The 18196-nt window shown below is 37.7% G+C and overlaps 1 protein-coding gene across 1 annotated transcript in view; it reads left to right on the forward strand.

Moving 5' to 3' along the window:
* The first annotated feature begins 1427 nt into the window (after positions 1-1427).
* LOC145663910 (uncharacterized) overlaps positions 1428-18196 on the forward strand; it is a 442435-nt gene continuing 425666 nt past the window's right edge. The window contains exon 1 of the mRNA XM_081730094.1: positions 1428-1847. Coding sequence (XP_081586220.1) covers positions 1593-1847 — 255 coding nt within the window. The 5' untranslated portion in view covers positions 1428-1592. The remainder of the gene's footprint in view (positions 1848-18196) is intronic.

Below are 18196 nucleotides of genomic sequence, written 5' to 3' on the forward strand. Positions count from 1 at the left end.
TACCGTTATCACAAGTCACCTAGTGGCTTTCCGTTTTCAGCCGTTTAGAAACGCGAAAATAAATGCCGATTTTCAAAATGGCTCGAAATCGAAAGCAGATAAGTGAGTAGTGATAACGGTATCTCATGTAAAATGATATTGTCTAGAGCGCTCTTGTTCCACATTTCGATTGTCTTTTATCTGCTGGAGGAAGATGGAGAAGATAAAATGGACAGAAAGAGTAACAAATGAAGATGTTTTAAAAAGAATAGGAGAAAAGAGGACTCTTTTAATAGAATGGCCAATTGGATTGGACACATCTTGCCAAGAAGTCTGTATACCATCATAGAAGGAAAGATGGAAGGAAAGCGAGGAATAGGGAGAAGATGATCACAACTGATCGATGAGTTAAAAGATGAAGCTGAAAATCGAGAAACATGGAAGAAACACTTCCAGGTACAAACTGAAAACTGAAAATTAAGAAGTAACGAAAAAACCTCATTAGCCCCAGGACCTGCCAAAAGGTAAAATACTTATTATTAGTTAATAATTAAACATTTCTCAACGTATAACACAGTACTTTGAAAAACCTGTATATTTCTGATTTGTGATTTCTGAAAATAATAGATCAACTGCTAATTAAACTGCATTTATTTCTTTTTTTGTTTGTTTACTTTTCTTTTTCTTTGTAGCAGATATAACAATTTTATCAGAAGAGGAATGCTGTCTAGGTTTCCTGGAAATTCGATGCCATGATTGAATCACAGGAAAAAATGTTTTATAATTGGAAATAATATTTAATTTTTTGTATGACGATAAACTTATGAGGTTTCATATATGTAATATTATATTATATTGAACTAGCTATATACATAAAACTTTTACATAATACCAAAAATATACATGAAATGAATAAATTATTCTATTTGTATGTCTTGGAGCATTAGTTTTGTAAAACAAATATTTATTGCATATTAATCATTTAACTTTTTTTTTGAAAAAAATATATAAAAGTTTCTTATATGCGATTGATTTGTGTTCTCTCTCTGACCTTTTACCCATTTCTCTCTCTCTCTCTCTCTTTCTTTCTTTTTTACCTCCTGGAGACGAAAGGTATCTGCAGTGTGCTTTCACTAGCAGGTGCTCAGTGTAGCCAGGGAAAGGATAAAATAAACATTGGAAACATCAGTGACAAATAGTAATTTTTTATCATTAAAATATGGTTATAGAGAACAGTTTTCTCTTTGCTATTGTTTTGTTAAAACAAAACGAGGCAGGAGTAAAAAAAAATAACTTTTGACCTGGATATGAAGAGAGAAACAGACCAAATATGTGTGTGTGTGTGGTGGTGGTGGTGCGTGCGCTCTGGCGTGGGATTCTGCGTTCCTATGGCAACGGCGGAGAGATGATCGCTGGCAGAAACTAGGCTCAGTTTGTCAGATGGTTGTTGTGCAGTGAAGGAACCCGGGAGTATCCGAGACAGTGCTTTGGTGTTTTGTTGTCTCTTTCTGTGTACCTAGATAAGTAGATAAGAGAAGAGATCCCTGTCGGTGAATCCACGGAATAAGAAACAAGAGTCTACCGCAATCACCGCTCGCGGCGGCCGGGGCCCCATGTGCTGTGTGCAGGCGGAGCGCGTTTTCCCGGCATCGGACACGGAAAGCGAGGATGATCCTGAGGAAGTTGGGTCCGGTGTGGGGCGTCGTCTCCGCCCTTCTGAACATGTCCCCATGGAGGTCCTACGAGTGGGCCACTGGGCTGCAGGGGTCATAGACCATCATCATCCTCGATTGGTCCCCGGACGAAGGTCCTTTTCTTCCTCTTTAGTTGCAGACCTTCGCAGCAGCTCGTTTGGATGCGAAATACTGGTGAGTATAGGAATGTACTATGATTTAATATATGTTGTTCAGCATAATCAATTTATCCATGCTAAATAAGAAAGTAAGCGTTTTAAACCACTTGTTTTTTTAGTTTAACGTCCTACGATTATTCACGCAAGCTAAGGAAGACAGTGATGAGATGCATGGTAATGGTGGAATAAAGTGTGGGAGAAAACGGGAAAACGCACGCACATGGCTTTCGTTTACCACAAAGCCCACTTGATAGGAGCTGGAATTGAACCTGGGACCCCACACGCTAGAGGTGAGCTCTGTACCATTGAACCACCGCGATCCCTGCCTCTGTGTGAAATCATCATTCCACTTCCATTAACAAAAAATGGTTTGGTTCGATTCCCGTTGGGGGCACTCGGTCGATAAAGTGTCCAATGCTTTTTCAGGAGAGCCACCCTGAATGAGGTTTTCCTGGGTTTTCCTCATACACACCAAGCAGTTGCCGGAGTGGTACCTAACATATAAGTCCCAGGCCGCTTCCTTTCTTCCCTCCCTTTCCCCGGATAGTGTGCTCGCCGAGGGACGTCATCCCTCGTACGCGACGGGCTAAGATGGTCATAGATGCCGAAAACCCAGAAATCTAAATCCTAAATGGTTTGGTGCATTTACATAGTGACTCGAAATTAAACAACAAAATGGAATTCGTTTGTTAAAGTTCAGCATTCCTTTTCACCTCTGAGACTATATGAGACGTGGACCTATAGTTTAACGTAGAATCCGAATCACTGCAATATGTTAAAAAATTTCATTGCTCTCACCGGGAATCGTACCCGGGACCTTGGCCACAAAACCAGCGGGAGAATTCGTATTGTAATACTTACGAGTACATTAATTTACAGCAAGAATTAACGACTTAGGAGAAATTGTCTTCATGGAAGGCATCGTCAAAAATCATACTTCTATTTTTTTGTACGTCACTTGCCGCTTACAGAAAGGTTTCCATAATCTTCAGCAGTGGCGGCGATAGCAAATCCGAATTCCTAGCGTTGTACCGAACTTTACGGCCTCTCTCAAGTTACAACACTTGATTCCTATAAGCTTTATTTTTTAAATTTTGCTAGGGGGACCGGTTTAGCCGCCACTACTCTTCAGTTAACGTTTTCGACTTGATGTGGTAATTTTCCGTTTTAATACAATGAAGCATTTGTCGCTTCTGCCTCTCCCTTTTTTCCTTCCGCCATAGTTTCTATCTCATCCATCAAAATACAGAATTTTCCTAAATAATAATATCCCAACCAGTTTTCCGTATTATCCAAGCTTCTGGCTTATAAACTACGTAGAATATTCAACGTTATATTAATCTTTTTCTTAACACTTCATTCATATACAAAGAGCCACAGAGTGTATGGTGCTGGTGGAAGGAGAAAGATAGAGGGGAAGGAAAGTTCCACAATTATTGGGTAATTATAATTAATGAGTTCTATAATAATAAGTGGCATTAAAGCGTAGAGCTGGTGAACTGTATTAAAGCGTAGAACTTCTATGACTGAGATCCTTAAGCCGCATTTGAACTACGGAAGAACGAAAGAGAAAGAGTTGGTAGGTGAATTCCTTACCGTCACCGGGAAGGTTGGAGGGTGAATTCCTTACCGTCACCGGGAAGGTTGAAAAACCCTAGAAAAATTACAGGCTGGTCGACACGGGAAGCTCTGGATTTTTTAAATTACATACAGTGTTATATTTTCTGCTACGCGGCAGGCATCGATACTATAATTATGTTCTTACGACATACGGATGTGAGAAGCTCTCATCGTTAATATCAGTGACCCAAATTTTAGGTTCCTGTGAACGAAGTATCCACTTTAGCATCTGGTGGGGAAACTTACTTCAGCGTACAATACAAGGATAGACTAATGTCATAAACTCTGTACATGTCCACCAAACAGGCTGGGGTACCCAGAGTGTCAGGAGGTACTGTGTATAATACTGGACCATGGTGAACACAAAATTGTGTCTGATTCTTGTTTCTGAATTCAAACTAGGACATCCTGCATATCAAGCCGAAAAAAAGCGCATTTGAATCAGGAACGAGAAACTGTACGCACCATTCGCTGTTGGTTTGTCAGATTTCCTTCCGATGACGCATCATTGCAAAATGGGCCCCGTAGGCACCGACCAATAACATATTCGGATGAGTCCCGTCGAAGTAGACAATCGAGGAAAAAAATGTTCGTATCATTGCAGATGGCTTAGGCATACAGCATGTGACTGTCGTGCAGCAACTCTGTTGGAAGTTCGTTTTATTTGTGCTACATAAGGTACACCGTCCAACACGAATTTCCGTTTGAAAGTGTGCAGTCCTGTAAGTAAGAATTGCCGGTAAAGTTTCCTCCATAAGATTTTTTGTCATTTCAGATTAAAAATTGATTCGCTATGACGTCGTAAATGAACAGGACAATGAGTGGTTGGATTGTGACGAATGTCCAGAACTGTTTCTGAAACCGCGTCTCCACACAGAGAGTGTTGCTGGTATGGTCTATGGGGGAGTGATCCACCATGTATGTTTGAGGCAACATGAACTCCACGAAATGCACCGCAAATTTGTCTGCAAGCATCCAATAATATGCTCATGTTGCACGACAATGCTATCGCTGAGAGGATGGTGCAGACTTTCCACGCGTTGCAATATGAAACCCTTCTTCATCCACCATATTCCCATGATATGTCTCCCACGTCTTAAGAGGTAAGACTTTCTTCTAATAATTGTGCGGTGCAGCGTGCTTTTTGAGAGTTTCTTCGAATCGTAGACTCAAAACTTATTTCCCAACGGAATTCAATCATTCGCTTAACGATGCCAAAATTATGTGGTTGCGGGCAAGCTACTGTTTTAATTAATTAGATATTTTAGTTTTAATATTTCGTGGACCTTCGAGAACATTTCATTTGCACCAAACTAATAACTCGTTGATATCACTCTCATATGTCTTAAAGTAACAATAGTGTCTTTTTAGAAAACAAAATGACTAATGCTTGCTTGTCTTTGTTCATAGACCCGGGTATAATTCCCTTTGGGGACACTTATCTTGGATAGAAATCCGAATATTGGTTCCGAATTGAATAACTACACCGTCTTCTTTCTTAGAAGTATCATTTATGTGGAGAAGGTTTTCTTTTCTTTCCTGAAGAAGTGAATGCTATCTTGAATGATTCGATGTTACTGATTTAGCTTCTTCAATCTTGGCACTAAGCGACTTTTTTTTTTTTTTTTTTTTTTTGTAACTATCGCTTGAAATAGGATGATTGTTGATGCCCTTCTAATGGACAAGATTAGTTGTAAACACAGGTGGGAGCTACACAAACGTTACAAAGCAGTTTCTACTATATGCAAGCCTCAGAATAGAAGTAAAAATAAATAAATAAATAAATAAATAAAAAGCAGATATGCACATATGTGCATCTATGGACTGATGAGGTTAGTCCTGCTAGAAGCATGTTCTGTCAAAATGAATTTGTTGTGTTTATGAACTTATTCGTAGTGTCGTCCACGAGATGAGACTAGATGGGAGATAAGGATTTATAGTCTTCTTTGAATTTTCCCGGCGGGAGCTCATGTGGTTCGGATTCCACGTTAATCAGTAGGTCCACGTCTCATATAGTCTCGCTGCTGAACGGGACGTTAAACTCAAAAACAAAGAAATAAATATTCTTTAAATTGTTTTGTAAAAGTTTTGTCTCGTCTCGATTCTTGGTAAAGCTTTTCTCTCCCCGTCTCGTGTAGTGAATTTTTTTTTTTTAATATGTCCCGATTTTTCTCTTAGTTTCATCTAGAAGAATCAGAATTTATCCACGTCATGAGAGAGGTCCACGGAGGGTGTGGTACAACAACATGAACAGTATAATTCTTGTTGAAGTTTATTGTGTAATTACTTGCGTTTATATTGTACTAGCAGAATACCCGTTCTTCGCGCGGGAAGAACACATTTCATTTTGAACATGAAGGGCAATGGAGGCTGAGTTCGAATTTAAACGGGCTCGTAAGTGTCACTTTTCGTCTCAGCGACCCCGAAAACTATAGATTCGACACTAATATTGGTCATTTTCGATAATTTTTAAATATCTCCCCTGCTCCTAAGTTGTACCGTCAAACTGAATACATTAAAAAAAAAAAAAGAAAAGAAACACCCCAGCCCCAAATCTTATCTATGTTGAAAATTTGATCGAGAACGGTCGGGTGGTTCAAAAGATTGTGTCACAAACATAGCATAGCCACTTTCAGTTTTATAATATAGACAGATAAAAGGAGATGCATGCTCTTCATTATGTTCCTAGAATCACGTTATCAATTTATAGTTTCTATGTCTTAAAGTTATATGTATAATTATAGAATCTGTTTTTTTGTGATATATGTAGTTATCCGTGTGGGAGCCATATAGTTTATGTGGATCGTATTATTATATTGTAGCTGTAGATTCACGTCTCATATAGCCACAATGCTGAAATGGGACGCTAAACTCCAAAATTGACACAAAATCTAATCGGTCAATTTATACGTAGCATGCGAACAGTAACTTCCTTTGCATTCCGTGAAGAAAACAGCATTTGAACAGTGCTGGACAAAAGAAAATAGCATATTTTATTGTATAGGTCTTCCTTTTCCTCTTTCGGGACAGAGTATAAAATACCAAGGGCTGTGTGTGTGGAGGTTAGTATTGTCCAGAGACGAGAAATAAATTGTCTCGTCTCGTCTCGCCTCGTTTTGTAAACTTATATATAAAGAACATATATGCCTTGATTTCTTTATTAATTTCATCTTAGAAGTTATCAAAATACTTTCGCGTTATGAAAGGTCCAAGAAGTGTGTGATATAACAACATTTATAACCATATTTATTATTGAGTATTTTTTTTTTTTTTTTTTAGGACTTGCCTATCTCTAAACGCTGATAAATGGTATTCACAATATTCGTAGAATCACTTTCTTAATTTATAGATTCTTATATTATGAATTATGTAATATTAAAACAGTCTTTGAGCCTTGGGTGAACTAATGTTGCCCGTGAGACGAGATGAGACGAGACAGGCTTTGCTTGATAGGACACGAGACGAGAAATAAGTCTTCCAATAGAAGATTCAATTTAAATAAACTCGAACAACACACTTTGGATAGCACGGGCTTCGTTGAACCAATAAACCACGTTATGCATAGTACTTTTTTTTTTTTTTACCTACTTCAATATTTTTGTTTAAAATAACATCAAGAAACATCATTAAAGGTGGCGAAGTTAATTGTGTGGAATGTATATACGTAAATAGCATGGAGACTGGAAATGAACTGAGCGAAGAATGGATGAAATAGATAATCTATTATTGAGAATAATTGATGGGAAGTTCTAATTAAATAGAATTACAATCAATATAGGTGACACAATTTCCATAGAATCAATATTGTTCTCTCTGATTATGATTTAATCCGTAAATTATCCAATGAGGCACAAAGCGTCTGCAGAGAAGACAATCAGGGTAATTGATGGGGGGATTCAGCGAGAAAATGAGCACCAATATTCCTGTTGTAATACAGTACGGGTGTGAGTATGAATGTGTTCTATTGTCAGCAACGTATGGTTACTCTCAATTAGAGTGTTTATGTCTCGGGGTATGAAAGCGTTCAATAGGAATGACTATTAAGTAAACCGGAAGTACTTAACTGGGATTCAGATGGATTGGACACCATTAAGCGTAGGTGGTGGAGGTATGTCTATTGTATCAGAATTGTTAAAGGCAATGTATTGATTTTGATAACTATATTGTGTAGAATTTATGATTTTGCTATGCTTGGTCCACAAGTAACAAGAAAGATGGGCTCTCTCTTAGGAATATGGCAGTATGGCCTACTAGTGGTGTGAAGTTCCTCACACGTCCTTGGCAGTTTTCATTGGCCGGTTTTATCGGCGTGGTTGCACAACTGTCACGTTTTCTAATTACATTGTGATTCGAACGAGTGTTTTTTACACATGGCGGTGCGGATCTCTAACCACCGATCGCTACAACTTACGATCCGCGGCGGTTTCTATTTAGACTGTGTCGTATGGAAACTTTTATCTACAGCGAATCGGTTCGCCAACCGCCCGCTGCACTGTATGGCAAACTCACACGGTCATAGCCACAGTTTCAAGTTCAGGTGACTCTCAATTCAGCCTTTCTCCTCTCATTTTTCCCAGAATACTTTGCAGTGTCTGACGTTACGTGGAGGTATCGCCAAGGATGTTATAAAATAGAGGATCTGCCCATACCACAAAATCGTGAAGCCATACGTCACAGTCATACGTATCCTATGATTGGTAATTTTCTTACCCGTATACTATGATTGATAATTTTCTTAGTTGTAAAAGGTTATTCCGTGTAATTTCTTCTCACTTCTATTTGTACACCCATGCATGCAGCATATAACCATTGTATATTATCAATCTGAAGCAATGACTTAAATAAAAATAAACGACAGACACACTACATGTGTGCATATTTTAAGAAGATTGCAATGTTTTGAGCCAACATATATGGCAGAAACGAGACTAACCAATCAGACGTGCCGATGCTAGGTTGTTTTTCGGCTTCATTCAGTTAATAGGATGGAGATACATATGGGCAGATCCTCTAGTTTATAACATCCTTGGGTATCGCAAGGTATCTTTCAAGAGAACAAGTAAAACATTGCATATCGGTACGCAATTACACTAGTTTGTATACTGTTTCAAGATAGGCAAAAGTACCTCCACATGACATCACGGAGAGGGAGCCAATCAGAACGCTAAACGCGAACTGGACCTACCTGTTATATACCTTGGTTTCAGTTGCTTGTTCTTGTCTGAAGCAGACGAATGCAAGCATGAGTGACTTCTGTACAGAACGTTACAAAACTCAGAGTAGATAGCTACCACTGTCTCCGATGTAGTGCCTATCTCTGTGCACAGAAACAATTGCAAGTGAAAAGTGCACTAAGGATCTGCGGCGGTCGAGAAACCGCTCCCACAAACGCGTGGTTCAGCTTCAGATTTCTCTCTCTCTCTCTCTCTCTAATGAAACCGGAAATAGGGGAAGTGTACCATCCCTTCTGGTTTCAGCATTGATAGCCCAAGAGCAAAAACAGAACAAACAACTTGAAACTGTTTTCGATACGAATTCAACATCCAAAGAATATTTTCCATATCCTCTTTATCCGTGTGCTGAAACCGGAAGCAGTGCGGAACAGTGTAGTATCACTTCCGGTTTTAGGAGTGACTAGCAAAATGCCCGTTCGGAAATGTCACTGTTCATCCCAGCGGTCCCTAAAACTATGGATTCAACACTAATATCGATCATTTTCAATTATTTTTACATGCCACTTTCCTCTTAGGAGTACTAATGGGGGGGGGGGGGTTGAATTTGGATTTAAACGGCATCGGAAGTGTCACTGTTCATTTCAGCGACCCCGAAGTATATGGATTCAACACTAATATCGTTCATTTTTCAATCATTTTTATATATATATATCTTTCCTACTCCCACCCGTAAGATGCACCGTCAAAGTGAAATGATAGAAAACATCCCAGGCCTGAACCTCATGTATGTTGAAAATTTGATCAAGGTCGGACGGATGGTTCAAGAGTTATTAAGTCACAGCCATAGTCACCTTCAGTTTTATTTATACTAGCTGAACCTGAAATCTCTACACAGTGCATCATTTATATATGAGCATAAATCTCCTTGTCATTCGTCACATCTGTACATGCCCTTTACAGACATAAGTGAAAGACTCTTCGATAAAAATCGGCAAGGGGTACCATAAAGGGGAGATTTTTTCGATACTTTTTTTTTCAATATCTCGCAATGTTTGCAAGATTTGAACCTACTTCTTGCTCGTCTTCTTGCATGCAGTATGTAATAAGCAAATACATTATACACACAATTAATTATAACGTCCTTGATATATAGCGTTCATTGCGCAAAACACTCCAAGCAATAAAGATTCTTCTCAGACTGGAAAAATGGTTATCCTTCGTTTTCCATTATCATTTGGGCACTAAACAAACGCCGGAGAGAAATGGGGGCTGCGGTGGCTCAGTGGTAGAGCGTTCATCTCTGGCGCTTGGGCTCCCTGGTTCGATCCCTACTCGCGCCAAGTGAAGTTTGTGTGTGAGTTTCCTCGGGTTCTCCCGTTTTCTCCCACTTCTTCATTCCACCATTTCACTCATTTCTCATCATCACCATCTCCTTAGTCTACCCGGCATAACCATGGGACGTAAAACTCAGATTTCATTTAATTTCTAACGCCGGAGAGATATACTAGCTCCGTGTACGAAAATGTGGTATTGAAGTGTATAACTCACAGAATATGATGCCTTACTTTTTAAAATTTCAACACTTGCAGTATACCCCTAAAAGTGTAATAAAGAAATATATTCAGTTAGAACTGAACAGTCTACACAAAATTTGAAATCGACCAGCGGAAACAGTACCTTCCAAGCACTTATGGTTTCTCGAAATCTGATTGTCGAAAGGATTGGAGATGGAGACAAACATATAAACTTTTCTTCACCACAAACATATAAAACCTAGCACTTTAATATGTAGATAGATTACCAAAGAGCAGAAACTGTAACAGATTGCAAGGAAATTGTTTTGATATCGGTTCAGCATTGCAAGAATGGATTGCATGTCCTTTCTTATTCCTGTATGGAAACCAGAATCAAATCTAAATTTCTAAGTTGTCCGGTTTTAATATTGCATTCGTGCAGTTTACAAGTTTATTGTAATTCTACAGCGTGAAATTCAACTCACTTATGCCTGTCTTTTCATACGTTTTAATTGAGTGATGTCTTTGTATTAGCCATACCAATGTGTCACCGTAGCCAGAAAATGTTACATGTCAAGGTCGCCGTAGATTTTTTTTTTCTCAAACTGGCATCACTCTTTTTAAAATATAATTACATTGATTTCCTCTGTGCTAAAGTGTAGAAAAGCCTGTTATTTATTATAGGGCCTACTTTAATTTATTAAAGATTGTGATGTAAACATAATGCTTACGAGATTAAAAAAAAAAAATCCGCAATGTTATACCATTAACTTCAAAGGCTATATTTATAATTAATGAGAGAACGGATGAATTCTGGGAATTCAGACATTTGAAGTCAACATGGATGCTGTTAATACCGAGTCAGCGTAGTCCATACCAAAATCGATTTTCACCTTTTCATAGTTGAGTTGATTTTGAGTTTAACGTCCCGTTGTTCAACAGTGAAGCTATTAAGAGATGTGGACGTACTGATTAACGTGGAAACCGAACCACATGAGCTCCCGCCGGGAAGCGACTCCGGGTCTCCCACGCCAAAAGCGCGTACGCTAACCACTTAGGTAGAAAGGAGCTCTACCTTCTCATAGTATGTTTGCTCATATTAATCGATATTATCGTTTTTTTTTTAAATTGTTATAAAACTTAATATAACAGGGATTATTCTATTATTTTTATCAATAACGTGCATCGCCCAGGATGAAGCATTAAAAGATATTATTTTGGTCTGCAATCTGATTTAGCCATTTATTTAATGGATACAGTATTTTTAATACTCACAAAAATATACATAATATATATTAGGATAGTCTTTACTTTTCGACTTCAGAATTGTTTTCAGTCTCACTCCCCCGCCCTCCCAAAAAAAAATGGTTCTATATCAGAGCAAAATATCCACGAAAAAAATTAGATCAATTGAGTAATATCAAATGGTAGTCTTCTCCCACGCAACCTGATGTTTTGAATGTATTTACAGTGTACAAGAAGAGGCAAAAGTACTTTGTAAGTTTGAAAAGACAAATAGAAGTTAATATAAAGATTCCTTTGCTATTACAAATTTTATGCGCCTTAGGTTCTATTTTTTTAAAAAATATTATTGTCTTTTTAAAGTTTTTTACCAAATTAAATATTAAAAAGTATGCGTAAGTACGTATATAATGTGTGTGTCTGTGTTGTTGCTGGTGGTGGTGGAGGGGATGCTTTGCAAGAAATTTAGTTTACTGTATGGATGGATGCATATCTGCTCGGCTGTAAAGTGGACGCTAAAGATTGACTTTTCAGTGAGAGATTGATAACTCAAGATTGCTTTATTTTTGATTGACCTAAATTCCTTTATCAGAAGATGGTTCAGAGGTCTCGCTTCGTTTTTTTTTTTTTTTTTGTTTTCTTTTTTTATGGTTATGTGTTTATGTACAAAACCAACTTGATAATGGGTCCTCATAATATTGATACAGTATTACTGTTCTCATTTGTTGCGTAGTTTTGCTCCCACAGTCTTCGGTGACGCTTAAAAAGTGGAAGAGATGTGGAAAAACGGAAAACGAGGTTATCACTGGACGGCAGTATGAAATTGGATCATCTTTTACTCAATTCTAGTAATTATATCAGATCTTGCTTGAAGAACATTTTGTGATTATGATCTCCACTGAGAAAACAAATGTTTAATTTCGTTTCATATTAAGTAACTACGGTAGATTTATATAGTAATTGCGGGCGCGGTGGCTCAGTGGTAGAGCGTTCACCTCCGGTACTTGGGGTCCCTGGTTCGATCCCAGCTCGCGCCGTGTGGACTTTGTGGTGGACAAATACCGTGCTCGTGGGTTTTCTCGGGTTTCTCCCGTTTCCTCCCACTTTCTTCATCCCACCATTTCACTCATTTCTCATTATCACCTTCTCCTTTAGCCTAACCGGCATAACCGTGGGACGTTAAACTTACAGATTTCATTTCATTTCATTTATATAGTAATTGATTCAATTTTGAAACCGGAAGTGGTAGACGAATTATTTCCGGTTTCAATAGGCAGACACAGTTACAGATGAAACTTCTGTTCTCGAGACTCTGAATCCGTACCAAAAAGTGTTTTGTCTATCTCTTTTACAGGTTTTCTTTCCTCTTGTGGAAATCAACAATGAAACCTGAAGTTCTACAGTCACGAACATTAATAAATGGAGGTTGGTCCATAAGAAATAATGGCTTCAGCTTCCATTTATTAAAGTTCGTGACTGTACAAATCTGCCACTTCCGGTTTCAATAGAACGGCGAAACCTCAGATGGAATCTGTTTTTTTGGGATTCTCAATACATTTAAAACAGAACATTTTTTGCTACCTATTACCGTTCTCTCTCTCTCTCTCTCTCTCTCTCTCTCTCTCTCTCTCTCTCTCTTTCTGTATGGGCATACATCTGAGATTTACATCACACACTTCAGTTTTACATTGTATACTTTAGATTTTTGTATTTTACTCGAATTTTTACATGATATACCTCAGATTTTTATATTATACTCCTCAGACATTTACATAGTAAACTTCGAATTTCTCATCATACACTTCAGAGTTTTACATCATTCACCTCAAAGTTTTACATCAGACACTTCAAATTTTTATATTGTACTTATTATACTCACATGTCAGATTTTTACATAGTAAACTTCGGATTTTTACATCATACACCTCAGATCTATATATTATACTCCTCAGATTTTTTACGTCGTATCTCTTATCCTTACACCATACACCTCAGGATTTTACATCACACATACACCTCAGATTTTTATATTATACTCCTCAGACTTTTACATCGTAAACCTCGGATTCTTACATCCTATACTTCAGATTTTTACATCAAACACCTACATTTTAATATTAGACCCTATACTTTTCAGATTTGTACATCATACACCTCAGATTTTTATATTATACTCGGATTTTTACATAGTAAACTTCGGATTTTTACATGATACACCTCAGATCTATATATTATACTCCTCAGATTTTTACGTCGTATCTCTTATTCTTACACCATACACCTCAGGGTTTTACATCACACACCCACACACACTTCAAGGTTTTACATCACACACACACACACCTCAAATTTTTATATTATACTCCTCAGACTTTTACATCGTAAACCTCGGATTTTTACATCCTATATTTCAGATTTTTACATCAAACACTTACATTTTAATATTATACCCTATACTTTTCAGATTTGTAGATCATACACTTCAAATTTTTATATTATACTCGGATTTTTACATAGTAAACTTCGGATTTTTACATGATACACCTCAGATCTATATATTATACTCCTCAGATTTTTACGTCGTATCTCTTATTCTTACACCATACACCTCAGGGTTTTACATCACACACACACACACACACCTCAGGGTTTTACATCACACACACACACACACACCTCAGGGTTTTACATCACACACACACACACACCTCAAATTTTTATATTATACTCCTCAGACTTTTACATCGTAAACCTCGGATTTTTACATCCTATACTTCAGATTTTTACATCAAACACTTACATTTTAATATTATACCCTATACTTTTCAGATTTGTAGATCATACACTTCAAATTTTTATATTATACTCGGATTTTTACATAGTAAACTTCGGATTTTTACATGATACACCTCAGATCTATATATTATATTCCTCAGATTTTTACATCGTATGCACCAGAGGTAAAAAATAAAATGTGTCGTATAAAGTTTAAATTTATAGCCTTATAAATGGCATAAAATTTATTTTCAGATTCTAAAATTTTGCTATACATTCCATGGAGCTCAATTATACATTAAGTTGGTTAGGACACGAGAATTGAGAATTAAGTACGTAGTAGTATGGTTTTTCGCCCAACAGATGTCGGCATTGTTTTCAGTTAAATTCTGTTGTAGTACGTTTTTCGCTCAACAGATGTCGGTACTGTCAGCACGGTTAATGATATAAGAAAATGGCAGAAGCACGCTTGACGTTCAAGCAGCGTAAGTACGTTTTGAAGTGTTTTATCAGGTTTGGGAATGCCATCGAAGAGCAGGGTGTCAGTGGGGAGGGGAGTTTGGTACTGACCCACCAACCCGCCTAAAAATCAAATTCATTGGTGACAAGTTTGAGGCGCATAGAACGATTTGCGATATTCACAAATTCTTCAATCTTATCTCACCAACCGTACTGATACAGTACCGACATCTGTTGACCGAAAGACTGTACTATAACAATTTTGACTGAAAACAATGGACAATGGCGACATCTGTTGGGCGAAAAACCACACTACAACATACTTAAATTTCAGAACAATTGTCAATGTCAGTATTCTGATACAGGATGTCAAAGAGTGTATACATTTTTCTGGCAGACTCTGTACAAATGAAAAAACATAAAACATTATGTATATCGATTGAGAATCTTGCACTCTCCCCAAACAAAACTCCAAATTACACTCCTAGATACCTCCTCGTGGGCAATTCTACTAACCCACCGGTATGTCGCGGTAAACCGGTTGAAAAAAAAAGGCTGTAGAAATCCAATCTCACTGACTGTAATTGCCTATTCATAAGCCTTATGGTTGAATTAGATTGAAGTACAGTAAAGCTGGAAACAAGAGAGACCTCTGATCTATAATATTGTTTTGATGTTGCCATAGTAATTAAAACACAGTTAACCCTTTGTAATAAGTTTTCGATCTGAATGATGTACTTTGTCAACATTGAAGAAACAGCGAATGATCAAAGGGTCTCGTGTTGCATCCTCCGTGGATGCTGTTGATGCCTTTGTTAGTTAGCACAGAGAGAGAGAGAGAGAGAGAGAGAGAGAGAGAGAGAGAAGATAATCGGGTGTTCCCACGTGGAATTGGTGTCAGTTAAAAGTGGCCTCTCTCAGCTGATAGCAATTACCCTCCAATCACCGCTCTTCTTATCCAGAAGGAAATAAGGGGGAGGGGAAGGCCGCTTTGTTGTGGCACAAAAGCATCGAACTCGTATTACCAATTAAAATTCTAATTACGCGCTACGTATAATAGCAGAAGACAGTGATTCTCCAAGTGAACTGATATTTAATACTGTAGTTCAGGCAAGAAATTTTCTTGTTCAAACAGCGATCGAACGCTTTTATAAATGGCTCCTGTTGCAGAAGATTACTTTTATTACTAAAGATGTACAGTCATGTTCAAAGTTATAGAACAAACTTCTTCTTGCAGTTTTATTTTACAAACTGCAATTGTTTTGCGAAACACGTGTATCGTTACTTAGAATAGTCTTTGTCAGTTGGGTACTTGCAATATTTCATGCATCTTATCCGCAGGGCTATTGCGGAACTGAAATTAATCCGCGATAGAAGTATGGATATTTGAGACGAGTATAAAGAACAGCTAATAACTAGCATCGAACTCCCATTACTAATTAACATTTTAATTACTTGCTACGTATAATAGCAGACAATGATTCTCAAAGTAATCTGATATTTAATACTAGTTTAAGCAAGAAATCATCCCGTTCCAGCAGCGGATGAAGTTCTTTATAATGGTTCATGTTGCGGCAGATAACTTTCATTACAGTCAGTGGTGCCAACCTGAAAAGTTATAAAATCTCATTTCTAGAGTCAAAATGTTCCATTTTGCTTTGGCATATCCCAAGGTATACTAATTACGTGATAATAACTAACTCACTCACTCCATGGCCTATGGAACCTGCAGATTCAATTTCGCGTTCACAAAAGCTCTCCACTGACTTCTATCCTTAGCCAACTGGATCCACTTTGTATCCCTATTTCTGTGAGATCCATCTTAATATTGTCCTCTTCGCCTAAGTCTTCCTAATGGTCGTTTTCCGATTGGTCTTCCAGTCAAGACTTTGAAAGTGTTCCTACTTTCTTCCATTCTCGCTACAAAATCTGCCCACCTAAGCCTTCTAGATTTGATGACCCTGGCAATGTTTGGTAAACGATAAAAATTATGTAGTTCCTCGTTATGAAGTTTCCGCCATTCCCCATTCCCGTTCCTCTTGAGTCCGAAGGATCTTGTTCTCAAATACTTTCAGTCTATGTACTTCCGTCAGAGTAAGCTACCATGTTTCGCATCCATACAGAACAACAGGAATGATTATCGTTTTATATATACTTTAAACTTTAAAATTTCTTGACAGAATTTGCGACGACAAAAGATTTTTAACTGAATAATAACACGAATTCCCTGCTTTTAGTCGACATTTAATTTCTTCGTGAATATGATTTTCGTCTGTTAATATTGATCCTAGATATTTGAAAGTAATAATAATAATAATAATAATAATAATAATAATAATAATAATAATAATAATAGTAGTAGTAGTAATAATATGAAATGAAATTATTAGATCTTCCACGAATATAAAATTGCTTGTGAATAAGTATTCCTTAATTAAAAACAAGCGTTTTTTCTTGTCAGAAATGCGATGTGTCCATCACGCATCATCACGTCATGCTGAGCCTAACGATCCTAGAAAAAAAAATCGTTTTGCACACATTTTGTGGAAAATTTTGGAAATTGATTATTTCTCGTTTGGTATTCTAGTTTCTTTCTTTTTCTTTCTTTCTTTAGTTTCTCTTTGATATTTTTCATTTGTTCATTCGTTTCTTCATTATTTTATTCTACCAGAGCACAATGTTTGTTTCTTAGCAGTTGATTTTTGACTATCATACAGTCCACAAATCACTTGTCAGTAGCATGTACTTTCGAGATTTAAAAAAAAAAAATCACGCTCTTCATTCACTCATTATATCTATTTTTCGTCTCCAAAGAATTTTGTTAGCGTGGATTTTATATTTACGATAATCCCATATATAAGGGGGGGGGATTAGAAACTAAGTTTACAAGACCGATATTTCTGGAGTTTCGTCTGTTAGAGAGGAATGAGGAATGTACAGTGATTTTAATACATGGAGTTGGCAACTGTGTAGAGTTTCAGCCACCCGCCACATACGGCGCTAGTTGTAGGTAAACAGAAATGGCGACTCGTTTGGAAAACTGGTCTCGCGAAGAAGTCCGTTCAGTTATTCGATTTCTGTGGGCCAATCATGTAACTACGGCTAAAGTTCACCGGATACGGGTAGAGGTTTACAGTGAGACTATAATGTCTCATCAGCATGTCGCAGAATGGTGTCGAAAGTTTACGACTAGTAGAACAAACGTCCCCGGCAAGGAGCGCAGGCAGACCACCACCACACTGTTGAAGCAGTTTCGCTGGGGCTTATCGACCACCCTTCCTACAGCTCGGACCTCGCTCCAATTGGCTTTCATTTTTTCTCGTACTTGAGCTCCGTGGCTAAGCGGTTAACGTACGGTCCTTTGGCGTAGGAGACCCGGGTTCGATTCCCGATGGGAGTTCATTTGGTTCGGATTCACGTTAATCAATAGGTCCCGTCTCATATACCCTCGCTGCTAAAAGGAACGTTAAGCTCAAAATCAACTTTTTCCGTACTTAAAGGAGCATCTAGGAAGTCATCGCTTCACTTCAGACGAGGAGGTAAAACACTTTGTAACAACGTGGCTGAACACGCAAGGACAG

This window comes from Thermobia domestica, chromosome 11, assembly GCF_964235325.1.
Source record: "Thermobia domestica chromosome 11, izTheDome1.hap1.1, whole genome shotgun sequence".
Classification (NCBI taxonomy): domain Eukaryota; kingdom Metazoa; phylum Arthropoda; class Insecta; order Zygentoma; family Lepismatidae; genus Thermobia; species Thermobia domestica.